This window comes from Pteropus vampyrus, unplaced genomic scaffold (assembly GCF_000151845.1).
Source record: "Pteropus vampyrus isolate Shadow unplaced genomic scaffold, Pvam_2.0 Scaffold360, whole genome shotgun sequence".
In the NCBI taxonomy this organism is placed as follows: domain Eukaryota; kingdom Metazoa; phylum Chordata; class Mammalia; order Chiroptera; family Pteropodidae; genus Pteropus; species Pteropus vampyrus.
In genome coordinates this window covers 873,267-895,529 of record NW_011889141.1, presented here as the reverse complement: position 1 = coordinate 895,529, position 22,263 = coordinate 873,267, and the positions used below count along the sequence as shown (strand labels likewise).

The 22,263-nt window shown below is 52.5% G+C and overlaps 3 protein-coding genes across 7 annotated transcripts in view; 1 reads left to right on the top strand and 2 right to left on the bottom strand.

Moving 5' to 3' along the window:
- The window catches only part of DTX4 (deltex E3 ubiquitin ligase 4), a 31,148-nt gene extending 16,474 nt beyond the window's left edge, over positions 1-14,674 (top strand). For 2 of the 5 annotated variants that reach the window (XM_023522894.1, XM_023522892.1), the window contains exons 3-10: positions 158-219; positions 590-751; positions 2,574-2,635; positions 3,527-3,679; positions 6,010-6,171; positions 10,014-10,103; positions 11,364-11,462; positions 13,484-14,674. In XM_023522894.1, coding sequence (XP_023378662.1) covers positions 158-219; positions 590-751; positions 2,574-2,635; positions 3,527-3,679; positions 6,010-6,171; positions 10,014-10,103; positions 11,364-11,462; positions 13,484-13,747 — 1,054 coding nt within the window. In that variant the 3' untranslated portion in view covers positions 13,748-14,674. Of the gene's footprint in view, positions 1-157; positions 220-589; positions 752-2,573; positions 2,636-3,526; positions 3,680-6,009; positions 6,172-10,013; positions 10,104-11,363 lie in introns of all 5 variants that reach the window. The other 3 variants (XR_897052.2, XR_897051.2, XM_011379467.2) reach the window with 3 other exon arrangements.
- LOC105305037 (macrophage-expressed gene 1 protein-like) lies at positions 14,368-19,469 on the bottom strand. The gene is made up of 2 exons (XM_011379466.2): positions 17,116-19,469; positions 14,368-15,755 (listed from the first exon to the last, which is right to left on the bottom strand). The coding sequence occupies exon 1, from the start codon at positions 19,392-19,394 to the stop codon at positions 17,229-17,231; it is 2,166 nt and encodes a 721-aa protein (XP_011377768.1). The 5' UTR covers positions 19,395-19,469; the 3' UTR covers positions 14,368-15,755; positions 17,116-17,228.
- Positions 19,470-19,914: 445 nt separating this feature from the next.
- On the bottom strand, positions 19,915-21,903 carry LOC105305060 (macrophage-expressed gene 1 protein-like). The gene has a single exon (XM_011379496.1). The coding sequence runs from the start codon at positions 21,826-21,828 to the stop codon at positions 19,915-19,917; it is 1,914 nt and encodes a 637-aa protein (XP_011377798.1). The 5' UTR covers positions 21,829-21,903.
- Positions 21,904-22,263: the final 360 nt, after the last annotated feature.

The window sequence follows — 22,263 nt, the reverse complement described above, 5'->3', positions numbered from 1 at the left end:
CCTCTGGCTGCAGTGTTAACAACCCTGTGTCTTTAGTAGGAATAAGCCGTTTCTGTAAGAAAGTGGAACCTTCCATGGGTGACATTTTGGAGTTCTCACCCTGGCGCATTTGGTCCCACTCGTCAAAACCGTAATGCCTCTGCTCTTTCTTCTGCAGGGTCCCCACTGTCCCCGTGAAGAACCTACATGGGTCCAGCCCCGTCAATCCTGCCTTGGCAGGTAAGAGAAACCTGGACTGGTCTTGCTCAGGGTAGAAAAGAAACCAATGGAAGGAAGCAGGTGGTGAGCATTTGTAAAAGAGTGAGAATTTCGATGTTAATTAAAACAAAGGGGGGTCGGGGCCGTTGGGCCACAGGGCAGGAAGAGTTTGGGGAGGAGAATTGACTGCGAAAAGCAAAGCACGCTGTCCACGATGAGTGAATGGACCCGTTTCTGGGAAAAGCAGAGGGTTAAGAAGACAATCCGTGACTTGTGACTTGTGAGAACTCCGTCGGGGAGGAGGGCAGTAGGCTGATGGGGAGCGAGGAACTCGGGGAGCCCTGGGGAGTTAACCAGTTGGTCCTTCCTCACCCCTGCCCTGCACTTCCAGGAATCACCGGGATCCTCATGAGTGCAGCTGGGCTGCCCGTGTGTCTCACCAGGCCACCGAAGCTGGTCCTCCACCCGCCCCCTGTCAGCAAGAGCGAAATTAAATCCATCCCGGGGGTTTCCAACACAAGCCGCAAGACCACCAAAAAGCAAGCCAAGAAAGGTATCGGCCACCGTATCTCGTGGGAGGCTGAGAGCTGGAGACTTGGCTCGCGGCCCTGGCTCTGCCTTCACCACTGAGGGTCGTTCCCGTGCCCTACTGCTCTGTGCCTTAATTCCTGTATCTGCCAAGCAGGCCTAACTCGTACCTGTCCTGGTGATCACACCAGAGCGGATCGTGTGTGGCTCAGATGGAGACACCTTGAGAAATACAAAAATGCAGTGCGGAATTATAGAAATATGAAGCGTGACAAATAAAATTCGTTAGAGAGAAAGATCACCTTGGCATTGGAACCAAAACAAACTGGATTCACGTTCCAGCTTTGTCACTCATAAATTGTGTGGCCTCACAGAGCCTCTGTTTCCTCACCTTTACAATGGGGTGAAAACTCTCATAACCAGTATCCGGCGGGGAGGCCCTGGAGTGTGACCCCTGACCTTTGGGAAGTAGGCACTGTCTCGAGTCCCTCTAGAGCCTCCAGCCGCTCTCGGCACTTGAACCCTCCTCCTCCAGAAGCTCCTTCCTACCTGCCCACATTCCCACGACTACGGGGTCAGTACCTGTGCCCGCCCCGGCACCCGAAGGACCCCGCCTCAACCCTGTGGCTGGTCTTTCTGGCCACCGGTATTGGTGGTTAAATGTGTTGACATTTGCCCCTAAGCCCCCACTTTGCAAATGTGTTGGCAAGTTTCAGTTCGATCAGACATATATTGCACTTAGCCCAGGGCCTGGCAAGTAATAATAGGCTCGCAGTTAACGGAGGCTTAATTCCGATAAGAGATGCAGGTCGGTGAAGAGGAAGGGCCTGCTTCCAGCTTCGGGCTGTTGCACGATCCACTCCCTCAAACCCTTGTCCTACTTTTCCAGTCCTTCGAAATCTCGCTGCCGAAATGAACTCGACTGCCTTGCTGGTTAATCTGATAGGAAATGACAGGAGTTTGCACTTTCCCGCTCTTCCTATTACTAGTAATGGCACATATTGTACCCTTCAGCCAGCAATGTGCTAAAGAGCTGTACGTCCCTTAGCTCATTTAATTGTCAACGCAACCCTTGGACGAGACGCCATTGCTCGTCCCCATTTCATCGGTGAAAAACAGAAGCTTAGAGAAGTTGAGGGGGTCGCCCAAGGAGGCACAGACCCTTTTTCCCTTCAATGCCTCCTTCCAGCCTGTGTCTTCGCCACCCCTCTGCCTCCGGGCTGAGCTGCCTCTTAGGGATCCAGTCCCAGAAGAACTTCCAGAATCATCGCACCCGTCAGGGTGCTTCCCAGAGCATCAGGCTCTCCCTGCTGCATGACACGCCGTCGATGGCCAGAGGAGGCTGTCCTGAAGCTGTGGTGATAACTTCCCGGTTTCCCAGGAAAGTGGCATCCCTTTGACGCCACATGATAGATCGAGACAGTACTTTAGCACACTGTCAAATAAATGCGATAAGCCTAAGGGCGTACGGAGAGGGCTTTCATTTCTTTTATCTTATCTCATCGTTTGGGCAGGTCCAGACTCTTCGATGATATGGAAGAGAAACGCACTCCATCTTTCTCAGTTAAAAAGTGGGTTTGTTGCAGATAGGCAGGGAGATGGGAGGGAAGTCACCGCAGGAGGTAAAGGCAGGTGCGGGAACACCCCCCACCCCCTCAGACCACCTCTCTTCCTCTCCTGTCTGCTGATTCCCTTTCAAATGTTTCCGTCCAATTGCAAAATAAGTTCCTTCCCTTTCCTGCTTTAAGCCCGGCCGACAACTCTCTTCTCCGTCATGCCCAGCGCGGCAAGGCTGTTTGATCCCTCGTCTCGGTCTCGGTGGCCCACTGATCACCCTGTCCCCACAGGTAAAACCCCAGAAGAGGTGCTGAAGAAGTATCTGCAGAAAGTCCGGCACCCACCAGACGAGGTGAGTGCAGGGGAGCAGGGCACGGCTCCCCTTCTTCACCAGCCACAAGCATTTCCTCTGCCAGAGTTTTCCAAGTCCTGACAGGTCTGGAGCCTGTCAGAGCGGACGCCTGCCCGGGCTCCAGGGTTGGTGGTCTCTGAGTGACAGCTGAACCTCTCTCTCTTCCCCATTCAGCAGAGAGCTGGTCGATCCTAAACGACCTCAACTTGACACTCTGAATCTAAGAAAAAAACGGTATAATAAGATACGGGGACTGACTTCAAAATGGGCTTGCTATAGCTCAGTGGTTCACAACCAGAGGCGATCTTGCATGACTCTAGGGGGAGAGGGGTTGCTGCTGGCATCTAGTGGGTAGAAGCCAGGGCTGCTGCTAAACACACTTCAGGGCCTGGGACAGCCCCCAGCAGCCAAGGATTACCCCGCTCCAAATGACAGTGCCACAGTGAAGAAATCCTGTTGTAGATTTATTTAAATAACAGCCCCTTTAGTACCCTAGAATTATCATTTCTTTACAGAAGTTCAGCTTAAATAAAGTTTGTCAATGGGTCTATCAGCAAGCATTCATTTCCTTCATTAGTGACCAAAGGACACTAAGGAAGGATGACATATCGTCAAAGCCCTCGAGAAGATTGTAATTTTGTTGGCCAGCCTGAATTAACATGTACTGATGCCAAGAATTATTTCAGGAATCCTTCTGTTGTGTAAAGCAAGACAAAACCTCTGTTTAGATTCCCAGTGGTCCATGTACCTTGGTCTGTGGGCTTTCCAGGAGAGGGGCGGTGACAGCTCACCTGACCTTTGATCATGCGGGAACCAGCGTTGGGATGCTGGAGCCTGCCGGGCTGGGTGAGGGCTGAGGGCCTCTCTGCTCTGTCCCCTGCTGCCCCCCAGGACTGCACCATCTGTATGGAGCGCCTCACAGCCTCCTCGGGCTACAAGAATCCGCAGCCGACGGTCAAGCCTGACCTGGTGGGCAAGCTGTCCAGATGCGGCCACATCTTCCACATCTACTGCCTGGTCGCCATGTACAACAACGGCAACAAGGTGGGTGCCGGCCATGGCCACCTTCTGCGCTTGTCCCTGGGGGAGCGGGAGTGTGAAGGCCCCATCGGGGTTGCGTCCAGGAGATCCAAGGGGTCTTAAAAGCACCCCAGGAGTGATGCTCGTGGCTGTTCTCAGCAGGTCCCATCCTCCACAAAATTGTAATGTGGCAAAATGTGTCTTTACCTTTCCTTTCTGCTGTGCTTACCCGGTACCCACTCTCCCCTCCCCCACCCCCAGTCCCTACACTGGGCATGGTGGTCTAAGTGGTGTATACTTCTGTCCCTGAAGGTTCTGGGGTGGAGGGGGGGTGTCCATTGTCATGGCCTGTTGCTAGGAGAAGGGGGCCCCGCCATCCGTGAGGGAGAAGCAAGTTCTCGTCACGGCACTGGGCCCACGGTGAGCATCCGTTCCTACCGCCATAGATTTGCTAGTCACCCTTCCTTTTCTGGGGCTAGTGATTTTCGGTTATCATTTCTTTTCTTTGGACATTTTCAAAACACCCTTCAAAAGCATTAGAGATTTTGCCAAGATATATACCTGGTCGCCCCTTACGATCCCGCTGTTGGATTTGGGGAAGGCTGTGATGCCCTTACAGACGGTAAAGTCGTATCCTCCAGGAGAGCTGGTTTCCAGGGATCTGGGAGTGACCTCGATGATAACTCTCTCTTTACAATGTCCCAGCTTTTTCTAAGTCCTTGACTTTTCTCATCTTCTTTCCTGTGCCTGAAATAATCTTCTCTCTTCATCTCCATGAATTCGAACCCTACTCATTTCTCCAGGCCCAGCATGGATTGCATCAGAGTTCAAGATTTCCCTGACATCCTCCAACCTCTTACTCATAAAAAAAAAAAAAAAAAAAGTATGGCTTTGGAGACTGCTCTGCTCTGTATTTCTCTTGCTGTGGTGTGGGGCGGGTGGGGGCGGGGGGTGGAAGCAAGAGGGGCAGCTGACCTGACATTGAACCCTGGCTTAGTAGCCAAATGACCTTGGGCAAGATTTTCAACTCTCTGAGACTTCATTTTTCCACCTGGAAAATGGAGATAAAACAATACCAGCTTTATTGGATTTTTTTTTTTTTTACTGTTATGATTCAAATTGATATCTCCTTTGTATTAATTATGGCTACAGTTAAATTCTTTTACCTTTATATAGCCCTATGATTCAATTTCCCAAAGTGCTGAGGATCTTTCTCAATGTCTCAGAAAGTGCACGTTCGATCATTGATGAACAGTGCATATCTGGACCCCGAGCTCACTTTCCTGACTCTGAACTAAATGGTTACATTGGGACTTGGCATGTTAAGAGGTTGTTTTGGGTTTAAAAGAGGTTCTTAGTACATTCATTCCCTTTTGATGACTGAAAGCAAGAATAATCTAGTACTTCTTTGCATTTATCTCCATGGTACTTTAAAAATGTTTCTTAAGATTATCCTTTATTGTCATTGGCATTAATACTTTGAAGTATGTAGTTTTTTTGTTTTGTTTTTTGTTATTTTTTTGTTTTGTTTTTTGTTATTTTATTTTAATTTAATTTTATTTTTTATTTTAATTTAATTTTAATTTTATTTACCCAGAAGAGGAAAGAAAAGGGCCTAGAGAGGAAAAGAGTGATTCACCCAAAGACATGAAGCAGGTTCAGGGCAGAGCGGAGAGTGGGACCCTGGCTTCTTGACCCCGAGCCCTGGATTCCCGTCCTTTGATCACGTGGAGTAACCTCTGTTGCCCTGAATACCAGCTATGCCTTGAAATGAGTAGAGCTTGAATTGAAACGTCCCTAAATAGCTCCGCAGAGAATCCCTGCCTTCCCAAGGAGATGCAGGTGGCCTGGACAGCTCTGGTCCCAGCTGTGCGACAGCATTTTTTACACACGTTGCTCCCTGCACACTCAGGCCTCCCCTCTCCTCACTCCCTTTCTTCTTGGGAGCCTGGGAGTAGGATTTACTGTCCAGGCTCTCCTGCCCCCTCCCCCCGCTTCCAGGCAACACCTCACCAGGCCCTCTGTGAGACCGTGAGCCCTTACATCAGTACATCCAGAGTACCCGCCCCCCACACACCCCCAAACAGAGCCCCGAGGTGCTGTGCAAAGCCTGGTCTCCTTCTCTTACCTGCCCCTTAGCGTGGAGTATGGGGCTGTTTGTGGAACGTATCTCCTGCCACTTTGGAGAAAGCAGAAACGGCCTCAGTAGCCGGGCAGGGGGGCGTCGAAGGTCTGTTACTCATTTGGGTACACTGTGTCCCCCTGGCCCTTCATCTCTGGTCCTTTTGGGGGTTGGGGGCAGGTCATTACCAAAACCGTTCTCCAGTCTCGTTGTTCTGGCCTTGTCTCCTCAGGATGGGAGTTTGCAGTGTCCAACCTGTAAGACCATTTATGGGGTGAAGACAGGCACCCAGCCTCCAGGGAAGATGGAGTACCACCTCATCCCCCACTCCTTGCCTGGCCACCCAGACTGCAAAACCATCCGGATCATCTACAGCATCCCCCCTGGCGTTCAGGTGAGCCCGCCCTCTGCCATTGGCTGTCATTGTCTCGGGTTTAAATGTTTGCAGGTAAATGTTTCTTTTAGTCCACTTAAGGTGCTGAAACCAAACGCCACAGATTGGTGGCTTTTAAACAACAGAGGTTTATTTCTGGAGGCTGGGAAGCCCCAGACCGAGGTGCTGGCAGGATCCGTGTCCGGGGAGAGCCCTCCTCCTAGCTCATAGATGGCCATCTTCTTGCTGTGTCCTCACGTGGTGGATGTGGAGAGGAAACTCTGTAGATGTCCTTTTTAAGGACACTAACCCCATTCATCAGGGCTCCTCCCTCAAACCTAATCATCTGCCAAAGGCCCCAGCTTCTACTACCATCATATTGGGTAGTAGGTTTCAACATGTTAATTTTGGGGGACACAAACTTTTGGTCTATAACATTTTACCCCTAGTCCCCCCAAATTCATGTCCTTTTTCTGTGCAAAATGCATTCATCCCATCGCAACAGTCCCAGAAGTCTTAACTCTCGATCCGGCATCCACTTGAAAGCCTAAGTCCAAAGCCTCGTGTAAATATCACCCAAATCAGACACGGGTGACCCTCCAGGTACAACTCATCCCGAAGCAAATTCCCATCCAGCTGCGAACCCGTGAAACCAAACACGTCACGTGGGGGCCTCGCCGGGCGCTGAATCTGCCCACACCTTCAGCTGGGCCTCCCCAGCCTCTGGAACTGTGAGAAATGAACTTCGGTTGACAAAAGCCACCCAGTCTGCGGTGTTTTGTTAACCACAGCCCGAGCTGACTAAGACGAGGACGTCCTGCCCTGAAAATGTCTCCTTCTCATTCTCGTCCCCCATCTACTGGGTCTTACCAGGACCCCCACTCCCCACCATCATCTCTACTTTCTTCTGTCTCCTTCCAGGACCCCGTGCCCAAGCAGCAAAGGCTGCGCCCACCCCTCCCGTGTTTACACAGAGCGTGACACCGTTCTGTAGTTCTTTGCGTGTCGTTGCAGAGAGCTTCCTCATGCTTTCTTAGCTCTGCGGAATAACCCGTCGTGTCGAGGTACTGTCATTCATGGTCAGCCGTCTCTGCGGGACGGCCATATGGATTGTCCCCAATTTTTTACGGCAGCAAGTAATGCTGTAGTGAGTGCCCATGGACGCATGCAGGTATATCTGTAGAACAATCTTCTAGAGGTGGCATTTTCTTGTCAAATGGTCTTTACATTTGCAATTTGATAGACATTCCTTGCCTTTGATTTTTGTGGGCCTTTCTTTCTTCTCTGGATTCTTTGAAAATGGCAGTCCTAAGGAACAAGTCGAACAGTTTTCCCGACGGTATATGCGAATGTGTCCCTTCTTTCACACACTGACGCTTTTTCGAAATGTCCTCGTGTGTTTACCGGATTTATGTCTTTCGTAAATATTTATTAGTTCGCCCTCCCTCCCCGCCGCCCCCTCCTTCTTCCATCATGTCTCTTATTTAACAAACTCTGAATGTAGATTATGGGCCAGCCTGGTTCTAGATGCTGGAGGGAAAATAGGGAGCAAAAGGGGCACAGTCCTTCCCTGGAAGTCCTCATTCTCATGGGAGGAAGACGTCAATGCCGTCAACAGAGAACTCAACGAGGTGCTTCCAAACAGCGGCCAGCGGAAGAAATGAAACAGGGAGATGAACGGAATGAAAACACAGTTCTTCTTCAAGGGGCCGACCCACCAGTCAGGGAGAAAGAACAATACATCACCAAACTACTGAGCGGAAAAGGATGTGTCCCCCCCGATAAACGTCGTGGGCGGCAGTGTGGACGAGGGCAACACAAGACATTCGAAGTCCGAGGGGCCGGCTTTCCATTCCTGGCTGACCCGCACAGGCTGGGGACTCTGGGCAGCCATTGACCTTGCTGACTTCATTTCCTTATCCGTGCAGCCAGGCACCTACTATGCAGGGGTTTTGGTGAGGGCGAGAGATAATATGTGGGGGTGGGTGTGTCGGGGTACCGGGCACAGTACTCCAGTGCTCAATACCTGGTCGCCATCATTATCGGAGCACCCCACTTGTCAGGGCAGGGAAGACGGCCTGTGTCTGTGTGACTAGGGGGTGGGAGGAGACTTTCTGGGACAGGGCGTTCGCCAGTAGAGCCTTGAAAGGCGTGGAGAAATGGAGAAGAGCGTTTTTAGCGAGGGGAGACAACAGAGTTGCAAAGGAGAGAGAGGTGGGGATGTCGAAGGGCCATGGGGGAGTGCTTCCTTTGGGGCCTCCCCGGTCAAGGTCACAATATCATTGCCCTTTCTCAGGCCAGTGGAAGCTCGGGCTTCCGTGAGGCATCGAGACCGTGGAGCTCGGCCCTCGCTGCAGAGCACAGTTCCCTGGGGGAGAAACTCGGAGCTGGGCTGAGGCAGAGTCGTGACTGCTCGGAGTAGCCATGTGCCAGGCGCTCGCAGCCTTGCTGGGTCCGTGCCAGGCAGGCGTCTGTGCTGGCTGCACGACAGACAAGTCGCAGGCAAGAGAGGAGCAGGCAGAGCTGTGGGCAGAACGAGCCCTTCAGCCAGGCAGCCAGGCTGGGACGCAGCAGCCGCGGCCGTGAGGATGCTGCAGATGTGGCCCGATGTCGCGGGAGGCTGGTCCCGCCGCTCCCGAAAGAAGACACTGTTGCCTCGCTCAGCTCACGGGGTTCTTCCCCTTCTCCTGACCCCACGGCACTTTTCATGCTGTTCACTTTGCAAAATCCTAGGTGATCTTGAACCCTTAAAACATTTTTAAACAATTAAAATCACAGAATTTAAAAAACATTTTGCAACCATTATTCGTAATAAGTGACATTGAAAAATATCTCCGTTTCCTTGCAGTTTTATCATTCATTCATCCGTGCCTTTGCTCATTCATTTATTCAGCCAGGACCCATGTGCCGGTCGCCTGTGTGAGCACTGGTGCCAAGACAAGCATGGACTTATCAGTATTAAGGTTTCATCGAGAAGGAGTTTGAAAATCGAGCTCTACAGACTCTGAGGGAATCGAGGATGCTCGGAAGCTGTAGACAGACATTCGTGTGCAGGCTAAAAACCCCTCGCTTTTCACGAATTTCTCAAAGGGGCCTGTGGGCCATTCTGGACCCTGACGAGGAAGCCTGATTTGTGGCTAAATGCTGCTTCAGGTTCGTCCCCGCCCCGCAGCCTGAGACTGTTTAATAGGAAGGGATGCTGACAGTGGAAATGTTGTTAGAGGATTTTTAGTCGTGAACCCGTATCGGAAAACAAGAAAGCCAACAAGAACCCACGAGGACAAAGGAGAAAATGCACAAGAACCCTTCGGATAATTCTGACTGCCCGGCTCTTGGCTCAGGGCTCAGAGGCACTCACGTCAGTTGTGTGGCGTAAAAAGCCCAGAATGTGCCCGGAAAAACCTTAAGTTTTGGCAAAGCCAGTAAGACTATGGAAGTCATTTACCCTCTGGGGACCAGCAGTTTTCCTCTTTTGTTAAACAAAACAGAATGGATGATGAGGGTGATGAGAAATATTTGCTAAGCCTTTAGTTTGCCGCAGGCTTCATGCTCACTTAACGTTCATAACAGCTTCTCCGATGACAATGCCACATCCGCCCTATTTCAGGGGTGGGAGCCCACGCCCCCGAGAGGAGGCTCCGGTTATGACAGGCTGGGAGGTGCCAACTCCGGGTTCGAGCCCCTTTCTGAGGACTCCAAAGGGCTTATGGTTAAACTGCTCCAACTATTTCTTGGGTCTGCTCTCTGTCTAGACCCTACGGCCGTTATTATTGTCATCATCATTTGAGTTAGTCAACAGCCTGCATCCCCTCATCAGAAATATTTTGATAAATGCCCTTCGCTTGCTTGCTTTCTGCTTTCAGGGGCCAGAACACCCGAATCCTGGGAAGAGTTTCAGCGCCCGTGGCTTCCCACGACACTGCTACCTTCCGGACAGCGAGAAAGGGAGAAAAGTAAGAGCGGATGTCAAGTTATTTCCTTCTGTGCTAGGTCCCCTCGTTTTGCTCCCTGTGTTGCACAGGCTGAGGAGAACTGGGTCCCTCTTAACTCCAGATGCACGTGGTAACAAGGTCACGGTTGAGCCATCCGGAGGTCAGAGTGGGTATGATTAGAATTGTTGTTGTAGGTCGGTGGGGATGGGGCTTTGGCTTTTTCCTCTCCTAGATATTACTGGCAATAATTCATCTATTTTAGGATCTTTCCTTTCGGGTTTTCGCTGCTTTACTGAGATCAACACCTGTGGCAACATCTAGAAGCTCGATGCAGGACCTTTGCACCTAGTTCATTTTAACAAGGTCCCAGGTGATCCGACGGCACATGAAAGCTTGAGAAGCACTGTTCTGGGACAGGAAATGGTGGCTCGTAATTTTAATGTCTGCTGCTAGGAGGCCCGCTACTATTATGATGTCCCGCCTCCAACCCATACCACATTTACGAATGTTCGGTTTGGAATTCAACGCATTTTTATCAGACGCCTTCTTCGATCCGACCAGGGCATTAAGTATTTATTTGTCTTGCTCAACAAGACACATTTTAGCTGAATTCGAACGTTCTGCCAGCCCTCACACCGCTCCGGGCCTGACGTGTAAAATAGGAACAATAATAGCACCTGCCAGACCTGCTTCCAAGTGTGGTGGTGAGAAGCAGAGGAGAAAATTAATAGGAAGTAGCCGTGAAAGAGGTCAAAGCATTTCAACCGTGACATTGGAGAAATATGCCATAACGTTAGCAGTGGGTGAATTAATGCCACATTCAGGTGGAGATGGAGGCGGAGGGCACAGCTTCAGAAGGTCCCAGATTGGACATGCCTTGAACTCCTAGATCCTGTCTTTTAACATGCAGCTGTGATGTCGGTAGCTGACGTGTCGAATCGTGTGTGCCTGGCGCTACTGGTTAAGTCTTTTTCCTGTAGCAGCAGCTCAAGTGCTCACAACCTTTAGAGGCAGATCGTACTGTTGCCGTTTTATAAATAAGGAGACTAAAGCTCAGAGAGGGGATAGAACTTGTCCCAGGTCATACAGTTCGTTGGTGACAGAGCCACGGCTTCCCTGCCGGTCCCTGACTCCACGTCCACATTTTCCGTGCACAGTGCCGCTTAGGGCATAGGGCAGCAGGAAGAGGTGGGGTCCTTGGGAGGACGGTCTGCCATCCAAGGGACAGTCTTTGCCCAACATCGAACGTCTGACTTGACTCTCCTGCCTCTTCTCTCATAGGTTCTGAAGCTGCTGCTGGTGGCCTGGGACCGCCGCCTCATTTTCGCCATCGGGACCTCCAGCACCACGGGCGAGTCGGACACCGTCATCTGGAATGAGGTGCACCACAAGACAGAGTTTGGCTCCAACCTCACTGGCCATGGCTACCCAGATGCCAATTACCTGGATAACGTGCTGGCTGAACTGGCCGCCCAAGGCATTTCTGACAGCACTGCCCAGGAGAAGGACTGAGCTGGGAGGGCTTTGGGGGGAGGGGCTGTGGGGGCTGCGGGACAGGAAGTGGGGAGAGTCAAGGTGGAAGTTGGTGTCCTGCCCTCTCAGCTCCCTCATCTCCCCTCCTGTCCTGTCTCCATTCCCTTCTCCTTCCAGCCACAGTGGGGGAGCCCTATGGAGTAAGGGGACACCATTCATAAACCATCCACCACAAAGGGGACATGGGACGGGGCCCATCCCTGGTCCGTTCCCATGGAGTTTTCGGTGCTGGGTAGGCAAGAACACTGCCCCTCACGCCCCCCGAAGTGGGCATGGCGAGCACACTGAGGTGTGGACAATGCGTGGGCACGCCATACCCTGGCCTTGTGAAGCCCGAGGTGCGTTGCCTCGGCTGGCTTCTTGCTGCTTCTGCTCTGCTTTGAGGGTGGAGTTTCTGCTTTTCTCTCCTCCACGGGAGGCGAGGAGCTCTCACTGTGCAAGGTTGGGGGGCAAAGGGGTGAACCGCTACACGGCTGTGACATCAGAAACCGGTGCCTCGGTGTACAGCGAGGCATCGCTTCTTGCCAAGAGCATCAGAGAGGCCAAGAGTTCTGGGAACACACTCGGCTCTCACGATAGTCCTTGGCTTCTCTGGGCCCTCCCCGCTCCCCACACTTTTGACCAGTCCAAAGAGACGTCTGGTTCTCTCGTGCGGATGGATGGGCTCTGGGACTCCTGTCTGGGTGGCGTCCCATGAGGTCGTTTCCAGCCACCCTCTGATCAGACCAGAGCCTGCATCCCACTTAGCATCTGAGCTGCCCTCAGAGAGAGGAGCCCACAGCCTTCTTCCCAACTCATCCCGACCAGCTCAAAGATTCCATGAGTCTCATCAAGTCACTGTGAGTGGAGCCTGTGCTGGGCTCTGTGCCATCTGTGTGTGTGCATATCTGTGAGTGTGTGTGTGTGTGTGTGTGTGTGTGCACGTGCACACCTCTGGGCCAGGTTGGAGGAGGCTCCCGTCACGTTCTCACACTCTGTTTTGCAAGATGTCAAACCCCAGTTCTGATGGGGATCAGAGAGCTGGGCCGTGGTCCCTTAACTTCCCTCACGCTTCGCCCGCCCGTCCCATAGTAAACTTGGGCCCTGTGTCTGGGGAGATGTGTCAGGTGACGGCCGGACTGACCCCTTTTTATGTCTCTTTCGAGACTGGATCTGAGCCAGCCTCCAACCAGTCTCGTTTCTCCGAGGTCTTCGATCTGTGTCCATGCAAATTGGCAAATCTGAGCCCAGAGGCAGTGCTGGCCCCTCATCTCCCTCGTCCACTGCAGAGTGATCTGGAGTGAGGACGGGGCTGCGTTAGCCCTTTCGTAATAGGGTTAAGACCACCCTGCGGTCCAGTCCAAGACCCTGGCTGTCCCCTCCCCCACAGTCTTCTTGCCTTTGGCTCCCATTAAGCAATGGATTGGGGATCAGGGAGGAGAGAAGGGGTATCAAGAAGGGAAACCCGATGCCCCGTTTGAAAGTGGGTTCTTTGAACTCTGTGTCTGGGGGACGTTCCTCTGGATACTAATTTGAATTTATATACCTCATGTTTTGGGGGTTTGACGTATATATATGCATATATATTTCACAATACGTGGAAGGTTTTGGATGCTAGAAAAATGGAAACAAAAGAACCTTCACAAACGGTACTTAAGTTAGAAGTGGGGACCGGGCTTTCCTGAGGGCCAGCCTCCGAGCTGCGTGCTGTTTTCACCTGAGTGTCTCCCAGGTCCTTGGGACATGCTGGTGCTCAGCCTCTCCTCGCTTCCCAAATGGCTATAGGGACATTAATCGGCCCCGGCAGAGGGAGCTCGGACAGGAAGACTTGTGTCTGCCATGATAGCTCCAGTCTCCTGCCAGTCACAGCCATTTTATGTCACCAGCAGACCAGGAGGATGGTCCCGAGTTCGCTGCACCACGGGGTGGTTCCCTGCCACCGTCGGGAAGGAGGCGTCCGGACTGGATGGAAGAGCTGTCCCTGCAGTGTTTCATGTCACGCCCCGTGCCCTTCTCCAGGCTACCATGCGCCAGAGATCATGGGGGAGACTGAGGGCAGGCCACGCACCGTCCCCGCCTTCAGCACCCTCGTCCAGGGTCTGCTGGGATCCCGCCCACGGGCACGAAGAAGTAGACTGAGGATCAGTGGGTAGAAACACATACCGTGCGGGCGGAGGTGGGGAAGAAGGCAGACATGGCTTGACAACTGGCCGTGGGCAGTGGGGAGAGGCTGATTTCCTGCCTCAGGCAGGAGGAGGTGTGGGCGGGGGGAGGGGACCCAGGGCTGTGTGCCAGGGGCAGTACCACTTTGAGACTGAGTCTTCTCTCCCCCAGGATGTTGGTCGTGTCTGTGGCCGCGTCTCTTCTCCCTGAGGATGCTCAGTAGGGGCTACCTCATCATCTTATGGGACTTTCTGGGCAGAAGGAATCTTGAATTCCCTTTCTAACACTGTGCCAGCCGAGCAGGGAGGCATTCCTTTGCCCTTTCTCTTGTGCCGACCTGGAAAGGCACAGTCCCGGGTTCGGGGAGAACCCCCCAGAGGCCCTGTGCACCCAGCACCCCGGCACAGGGCGCTCCCCCACCAGACGCCTTGCTGAGTTCTCTGGCTCCTGCAAGGAAGTCCATGCCTTTGCTTCCAGCAGCCCAGTTTCTCCCTCCCTGAGTCTCCAGGGACGACAAATGGGACTGGAGACAAACTGTCAAATGCTCATCCCTTAAGGGTTGTGTATATGCGGTCGTGTGTACCTTTGTGTTTTCATCCCCTTCCCCCACTTTTTTTTTTTTTTTGGTAAAATTTGGATTTCTCTGTTGTCTTATACTTGGTTGCACTGTCGTGTGCCTAAGAGGACTGGGGGAAGTCCCTGTGTGGTACGAGAAAGGGCTCTGTCCCCTTTCCTTGTCGCTGGCATTTGATGGGGGGGCGGGTTTCTGGGAGAGGGCAGGTGAATGTCCTGATAACGTAAATCCTTGTAACTGGTGTGTTTTGAAGTCCTTGGTGTTGCTCTGGAGGAGGACATCGCCACCTGGTGCTCATGAGGTGTATGTGCAGAACAATAAACGGCAAATGAACAACCACGAACTGTTGTCAACCTTCCGCTTTCTGCAGGGCCCCCCGTCTGTGAAGAAGTTGGAGAACCTCCCCGAGTCTGTCAGCAACCACGGGATGGGGTGGGGGGAATCCCTTTACTTTTTTCTTTTTTTTTTTTTCCACGTCTTTTCCACCCACATATTTGACCAAGCGACCTGGCTTGACTTCTTGTTCTTCTAAAGAAAACAGACCACATGGCAGGGGAAATAACTAAATGAATCTATGGGGGGAAAGACCTTTTAAAACCCGTGAGTGTTCGCTTCTTAAAGTTCCCTTCACCTGACCACACTAGCGTGTATGTTCCAACAGTTTACAAGCTGCTGTTTTTCAAATAAATGTTTTAGTATTGACCATCCTGATACTAATGAGAACATGAAAATAAAATGCTGTTATTGCAAAGCTGCCTTTGTTCCCCAAGTGTGTCTCTATTTCTGAGCGCCCACAGAGTATGGTTTTTCTTGGAAGTGGGGGAGCCTTTCCACAGACCCCTGCCTGGGCCCCCCCAGTCCTGGAAGCAGAGCCTGGGAACTGTCCCCTCTGGTTTCTACCTGGTAAAAAAGGACGTAATCGATGCGCAATGCAAGCTCCCGCGTTCCGATTTCGGACCAAGTGTTCCTTAAGTACACATTGTAATGCATAGTTATGTGTGATTTTGTTAGTCAAAACACAAGTTCATGAAAAACGTTTTCATTTCCCTGGGTAGTTAATGCATGAAAAGCCTGGGAGCCCACAGCTCTCCTTGGTCTCTCGGACTCAGTCATCTTCAAAGAATTCATGGGAAAGTCGATATTTGCAGAAAAGTGGTTAGCGTGGCTGAAACTTGCCCACAAAACACCCAGAGGTTTCAGAGAACATTTTAATGCTTGAAGTGGAGGGGTTCGGTGAAGGGGCTGCAGACACTGGTGTGCCCGCCTGGGCAGTGGGGAGAGCTGAGCTCCCATCCTGTGACTCCCTCCTCTTCTCCGTGTCACAGTGGGAGGCAAAGGAGGATTCTCTTCCCCCTCTTCCCACAGGCCGGGATGCTTCTGGCAGCTCCTCCGAAGAAGGACCTAGTGTCAGCCTAAGCTCTTGACTGTGAATATTAACGAGAGGACAAATTATCCTTCACAGAAGATCACTCACTAATGACACTTGATTTGGCGAAGAAAATATAGAACTTAAAAATGTGGTGGAGGAACCTTAATACCTTCACCCTGATAATTACAATGGGGTGAGGGTGGTATTAAAACCGAGCAAAGCCTCCAAGCGTCAGGTGACAATCATGTGTCCTGTGAGGTGCCCCAGGCAAATCGACTTGGACCTGAAAGAAGTATGTCATTTAAAAATATAGATTGGATCCTGTCAGCCCCCTTTTCTGTTGGAAAAAAATAAAGGTAGGGCGCGTAACTGGTGTCTACTGTGTTTTGGTTTTAGGGAGAATGAAAAACTTAGGTGTGAGCTTCTTTGACTTCTTGCTTTTTTCCTTGTCTCCCACCCTCAGAAAAATGCAGTCGTCTTGTCGGAATGTGGGGTGTGTGTGTGTGTGTGTGCGCGCACACACGTTTGGGGGGGGTGTGTGTGTATGTGTGTGTGTAAGTGATAGGAGTCATGAAGGGCGAGGGCCACTCATGGAGGATGAAAGGGTTGTGCTTTGGCAGCACAGACCAGAAAATTGTCAAGGTGAATCCATCCAGATCTACGCTCCTTACTTTGCCTCGTTTACGATGGGCTCAGAGGAAGAAGCCGGGTAGTTGGCTGCGGGTAAAAGTCCCAATTTACTCTGAAGGCCAGAATCTTTTCCGGTTTTTATCCTCACTTCCCTTACTCCTCTTCTACAACCTATCCCTTCTCCCTTGACATCCTAATAGAAGTTTATAAGTTGAAATATTTTTCTGAGGACTTTATGACACTAGTCCAAAGTCCAAGAGTGGTCTGGTCTAAGAAAATCATAAATTGGGGGAAGTCGGAAAACATGGGCTTGGTATAAGCAACAGTTTTCTGTTCAGATGATGCTGTTGTGACCGAGGAGGTGACACAGCCCATCAACACAGGGCCCTCAAAGCTGAAAAGCTGGGCTAGGCAGGACTTTCTGTCTTCTGGGGGCTCTGCCAGCCTCCAGGAGTAGCGAATACAGACAACTTTTAAAAAACAAAGCAGTGGAGGATAACTCTTGAAAGCAGATTCTTAAAGCTCGTGAATGGGAAACCAACCTCCGATTAAATGCATCATTTCCGAATTCAACTGTCAACATTCTCCTCTGCTTTGACGTGTATGCATTCAGGTGGAGATAATTACTGGCACACAAAGGGAAAAAGACACCTCCTTCGTGTTTTAGTCCCCAAGATGACTTTGCTTAGAAAGTCACAACGGCTCCCCAAACCCAGCCCCAAACTTGTCCGTGTAGCTCTATAATTTTCCTGGCCCAGAGACCCAAAGAAGTCACAAAGTGATACCTGCTTTTTTGTTGCACCTGCTACGTCAGCAGTTAAGAAGGCAGAAGCGGAGAGAGAAGGAAGGAAAGATGCTTGAAGCTCTGCGGGGAAGCGATACGGCTTCTGGGAGGGGTTCAGGCTGGACTCTGCTCCTGCTCGGCGGGCTCGGTGGGCTCTCCAGTCTCTCCCGTCTCTGCGGCACCGGAAACCAAACTCCGTCTCTCGTCCTCGATTGCCCGGTATCCCCTCTTCTTGTACTTCCGGGTGCCGTAGATGACCAGGGCAATGACGACCGCCAGGACAGTGGTGACCGCCAAGGTAACCCCGGCAGCCGCTCCTCCGGACAGGCCGGCCCCGTCCCCGTGGAGGACCTTCATGGCCCTGCGCAGTTCCAGCGGCTCACCCAGCTTCCACTGGTTGGTCTGGGGGTTTTTAATCCAGGAGCTTGAAGTCTCGGTATTAGTCACCATGACAGTGTTGGTGGCAGCCTGACTCATGAGAGGTGGCCGGGTATAAGGAGGGAGCCTGGCGGGGGGCAGAGACCCTCCTGTAAAAAGCCCAGACTTGACGCAGTAGGACACTTGGCACCCGTCGCTGATGAGGGCGAGGTGTTGGCTGAAGCCCCCGGGACACTTTTTCAGAGCTGGTGCCCCCGAGTCTCTGGATATGGCAGAGTCCACCAGGGGGTTCCCGACGGCACAGCTGAAGAAGCCACCGAAGGGGACCGAAAACCGAAATCCCAGCTCGTAGTCCTGAGAGACACATACTTTGAGGGTTTCAAAGAGTCTCAGTGGAATGTAGCCAGCGGGGCACGACTGCGCGTTCGTCAAAGGGTTAATGCTCTTCGAGCTGAAGAGCCCCCCAAAAAGGAGTCCCGAGGCATCCGGGACGGGGCCAGTGGCCGAGCACCAGAAAGCCCTGAATTCCGCCTTTGCCACTCGGAACACGTCTTCGCACACCGTCTTGCAGAAGACGAGGAGGGTGCACTTCCGTTGACACTCCAGGCTGTTGTAGCCCTCCTCGAGGACCTGGGACAGCAGGCGGGTGGGGCTGTAGCCGGAGGGGCAGGAGAAGCCTCCAGTGAGAGGATTCTTCTGCTCCAAGGTTTGGCAGACTTGGACGGCCTCATTCCCAGAGAGCTGGGTGCATTCTTGATAAACTCCACCGAAGGAAACGTTGGTCACCTTCCCCACACAAGAGCCATCATCGGAGTTGGCCTGAAAATTGAAGTTGGGCGAGTTAAGGTCTGTGCATCCCGGGTAGGTGTTGAACGCGTAGTAGCGTCTGACAGCGTTTTCCACCGTCTTAGACAACTTCTTCACCAAGGGGCCTGGCAGGTCGGGCAGCATGTCGGGGTTGATGAAAAAATGCAGAGGCAGGCCAGAGCGGTCCACGGCCACCAGGTGGTTGGCGATGCCCTGCTGCCAGGCCTGGAGGGTGATGCCTGGGTAGAAGGGAACCCCGCCGATGCTTTGCACCCTGGAGTGGGTTCGGTTGGAGAGGTAGCTCTTGGTGAAGGCGTTCTGTGAGGTGTGGTTCTCCTCAAACTTGAAGTTCACGACATCAAGAAAGACAAGTCCAGCCGAGGCGGTCACCATGTTCCGGCTGCTCTGGCTGTCCTGCAGGAAGGAGGATCTGATGTGGTCCTCCTGAATGAGGACGGCCCCGGCATCCACACTGGTGACGACGTGGGTGCCATAGTTGAGGACCAGGAGTTCTGCCAAGTAGGTGGCCATCCGCGTCTGGTTGTTCTCCAGACGGTCGGAGATGTCCACGAGCAACTTCTTAAACTCCCGGTTTAGTTCTGAAGTGGGGTTGATTTTGACGCTGTAGATCAGGTTTCTTACCTGGACCTGAGTGGTTACAGCTTGGTCCTTCACTTGAAGGGTCTTCATCCTCTGGAACCCAGGGGAGAACTTGCCGTTGACTTTGGAAAAAAGGGAGAGCTCCGTGTTGATAGAATAGGAGGTGACGCTCTGGTAGTTCACCCAGGATTCCAGGATCTCTGAGTTCATCTCCAGGTTGCTCTCTTTCTGGGCGATGGTGAAGATCTCATCGGGGATGATGTACTGTCCGTCCTCTGTGGTCTTACAGTTGGCGTAAGTCAAGTCCATCACCCGTCCCATGTCCACGTTCCGCAGATTATCCCAGCCCCCTCCAGGTAAGACTTCCAGAACAGGCAGCTTTAAGACATTCTTGCATTTTTGAAACCCAGCCTCATCTCTTTCTCCCAGAGGCTCGTCCACTTTAGCCCATGCTGCCACTGCGCAGAAGAGGACGGCACCACCGAGGCTGTTCATGGTTCAGACAGCCCCAGCCGCTGGCCGGTTCTACGCAGCGGCCAGTGAGCTTAGTGCAAACTGAACCGCTGTGCAAGAGAGTAGCTGCTGAAACACACGCAAAATTCAACAGTTCTCCTAAATCTGCTGGTTCCTCTTTAGGCAAATCTCATTGCGAAATGGGGAAGTAAGAGTCGGTTGGAATACTGAGGTCTACCAGCACTTTGAAAAAAATTATTTTGGGCCAGATGTGCAAACGCAACCCTATGTCCTTAACGGCTAACCACCCTAAGAGTCCCCCACCTCCCCGCGGCCCTGGTCAGTTTCGCTGCAGCGGTCGTGGGCACAAGAAATGAAACCGCAGGCCGACTGCTTCCCCACACGAGCTTTCAGCTTTGAAAGAAAGCTTTGGTTTTGCTTCGGGTTTACTCTGTTGATGTTTCAAATCTTCCCTCGCAGTTTTCCCAGAACTCCAATACCTGTTTCCTCATACTGTAAATGCAGCGGTGAGCTGAGATACCCTGCTTCCACCACACCTAGGCTAGAGGTAGGTCAAGGCCACCGCCTGGGTTTCCCATGCACCTGAGGGTGAAGGTTGTTCACATGGAAGAAAGGAGTGAACATCTTGGACACGGGGCCTGCGGAGTTTCCTCGTTATAAGCCCTGATAGTCCGGCTGTGGGGATGGCGTTATCAGACCCTCCTGTAAAAAGCCCAGACTTGACGCAGTAGGACACTTGGCACCCGTCGCTGATGAGGGCGAGGTGTTGGCTGAAGCCCCCGGGACACTTTTTCAGAGCTGGTGCCCCCGAGTCTCTGGATATGGCAGAGTCCACCAGGGGGTTCCCGACGGCACAGCTGAAGAAGCCACCGAAGGGGACCGAAAACCGAAATCCCAGCTCGTAGTCCTGAGAGACACATACTTTGAGGGTTTCAAAGAGTCTCAGTGGAATGTAGCCAGCGGGGCACGACTGCGCGTTCGTCAAGGGGTTAATGCTCTTCGAGCTGAAGAGCCCCCCAAAAAGGAGTCCCGAGGCATCCGGGACGGGGCCAGTGGCCGAGCACCAGAAAGCCCTGAATTCCGCCTTTGCCACTCGGAACACGTCTTCGCACACCGTCTTGCAGAAGACGAGCAGGGTGCACTTCCGTTGACACTCCAGGCTGTTGTAGCCCTCCTCGAGGACCTGGGACAGCAGGCGGGTGGGGCTGTAGCCGGAGGGGCAGGAGAAGCCGCCAGTGAGAGGATTCTTCTGCTCCAAGGTTTGGCAGACTTGGACGGCCTCATTCCCCGAGAGCTGGGTACATTCTTGATAAACCCCACCGAAGGAAACGTTGGTCACCTTCCCCACACAAGAGCCATCATCGGAGTTGGCCTGAAAATTGAAGTTGGGCGAGTTAAGGTCTGTGCATCCCGGGTAGGTGTTGAACGCGTAGTAGCGTCTGACAGCGTTTTCCACCGTCTTAGACAACTTCTTCACCAAGGGGCCTGGCAGGTCGGGCAGCATGTCGGGGTTGACGAAAAAATGCAGAGGCAGGCCGGAGCGGTCCACGGCCACCAGGTGGTTGGCGATGCCCTGCTGCCAGGCCTGGAGGGTGATGCCTGGGTAGAAGGGAACCCCGCCGATGCTTTGCACCCTGGAGTGGGTTCGGTTGGAGAGGTAGCTCTTGGTGAAGGCGTTCTGTGAGGTGTGGTTCTCCTCAAACTTGAAGTTCACGACATCAAGAAAGACAAGTCCAGCCGAGGCGGTCACCATGTTCCGGCTGCTCTGGCTGTCCTGCAGGAAGGAGGATCTGATGTGGTCCTCCTGAATGAGGACGGCCCCGGCATCCACACTGGTGACGACGTGGGTGCCATAGTTGAGGACCAGGAGTTCTGCCAAGTAGGTGGCCATCCGCGTCTGGTTGTTCTCCAGACGGTCGGAGATGTCCACGAGCAACTTCTTAAACTCCCGGTTTAGTTCTGAAGTGGGGTTGATTTTGACGCTGTAGATCAGGTTTCTTACCTGGACCTGAGTGGTTACAGCTTGGTCCTTCACTTGAAGGGTCTTCATCCTCTGGAACCCAGGGGAGAACTTGCCGTTGACTTTGGAAAAAAGGGAGAGCTCCGTGTTGATAGAATAGGAGGTGACGCTCTGGTAGTTCACCCAGGATTCCAGGATCTCTGAGTTCATCTCCAGGTTGCTCTCTTTCTGGGCGATGGTGAAGATCTCATCGGGGATGATGTACTGTCCGTCCTCTGTGGTCTTACAGTTGGCGTAAGTCAAGTCCATCACCCGTCCCATGTCCACGTTCCGCAGATTATCCCAGCCCCCTCCAGGTAAGACTTCCAGAACAGGCAGCTTTAAGACATTCTTGCATTTTTGAAACCCAGCCTCATCTCTTTCTCCCAGAGGCTCGTCCACTTTAGCCCATGCTGCCACTGCGCAGAAGAGGACGGCACCACCGAGGCTGTTCATGGTTCAGACAGCCCCAGCCGCTGGCCGGTTCTACGCAGCGGCCAGTGAGCTTAGTGCAAACTGAACCGCTGTGCAAGAGAGTAGCTGCTGAAACACACGCAAAATTCAACAGTTCTCCTAAATCTGCTGGTTCCTCTTTAGGCAAATCTCATTGCGAAATGGGGAAGTAAGAGTCGGTTGGAATACTGAGGTCTACCAGCACTTTGAAAAAAATTATTTTGTGCCAGATGTGCAAACGCAACCCTGTGTCCTTAACGGCTAACGACTCTAAGAGTCCCCCACCTCCCCGCGGCCCTGGTCAGTTTCGCTGCAGCGGTCGTGGGCACAAGAAATGAAACCGCAGGCCGACTGCTTCCCCACACGAGCTTTCAGCTTTGAAAGCAAGCTTTGGTTTTGCTTCGGGTTTACTCTGTTGATGTTTCAAATCTTCCCTCG

What these genes read in the sequence shown, in the direction of transcription:
- LOC105305037 (XM_011379466.2), bottom strand. Translation starts at nt 19,394, where the DNA reads ATGAACAGCCTCGGTGGTGCCGTCCTCTTCTGCGCAGTGGCAGCATGG.
- LOC105305060 (XM_011379496.1), bottom strand. Translation starts at nt 21,828, where the DNA reads ATGAACAGCCTCGGTGGTGCCGTCCTCTTCTGCGCAGTGGCAGCATGG.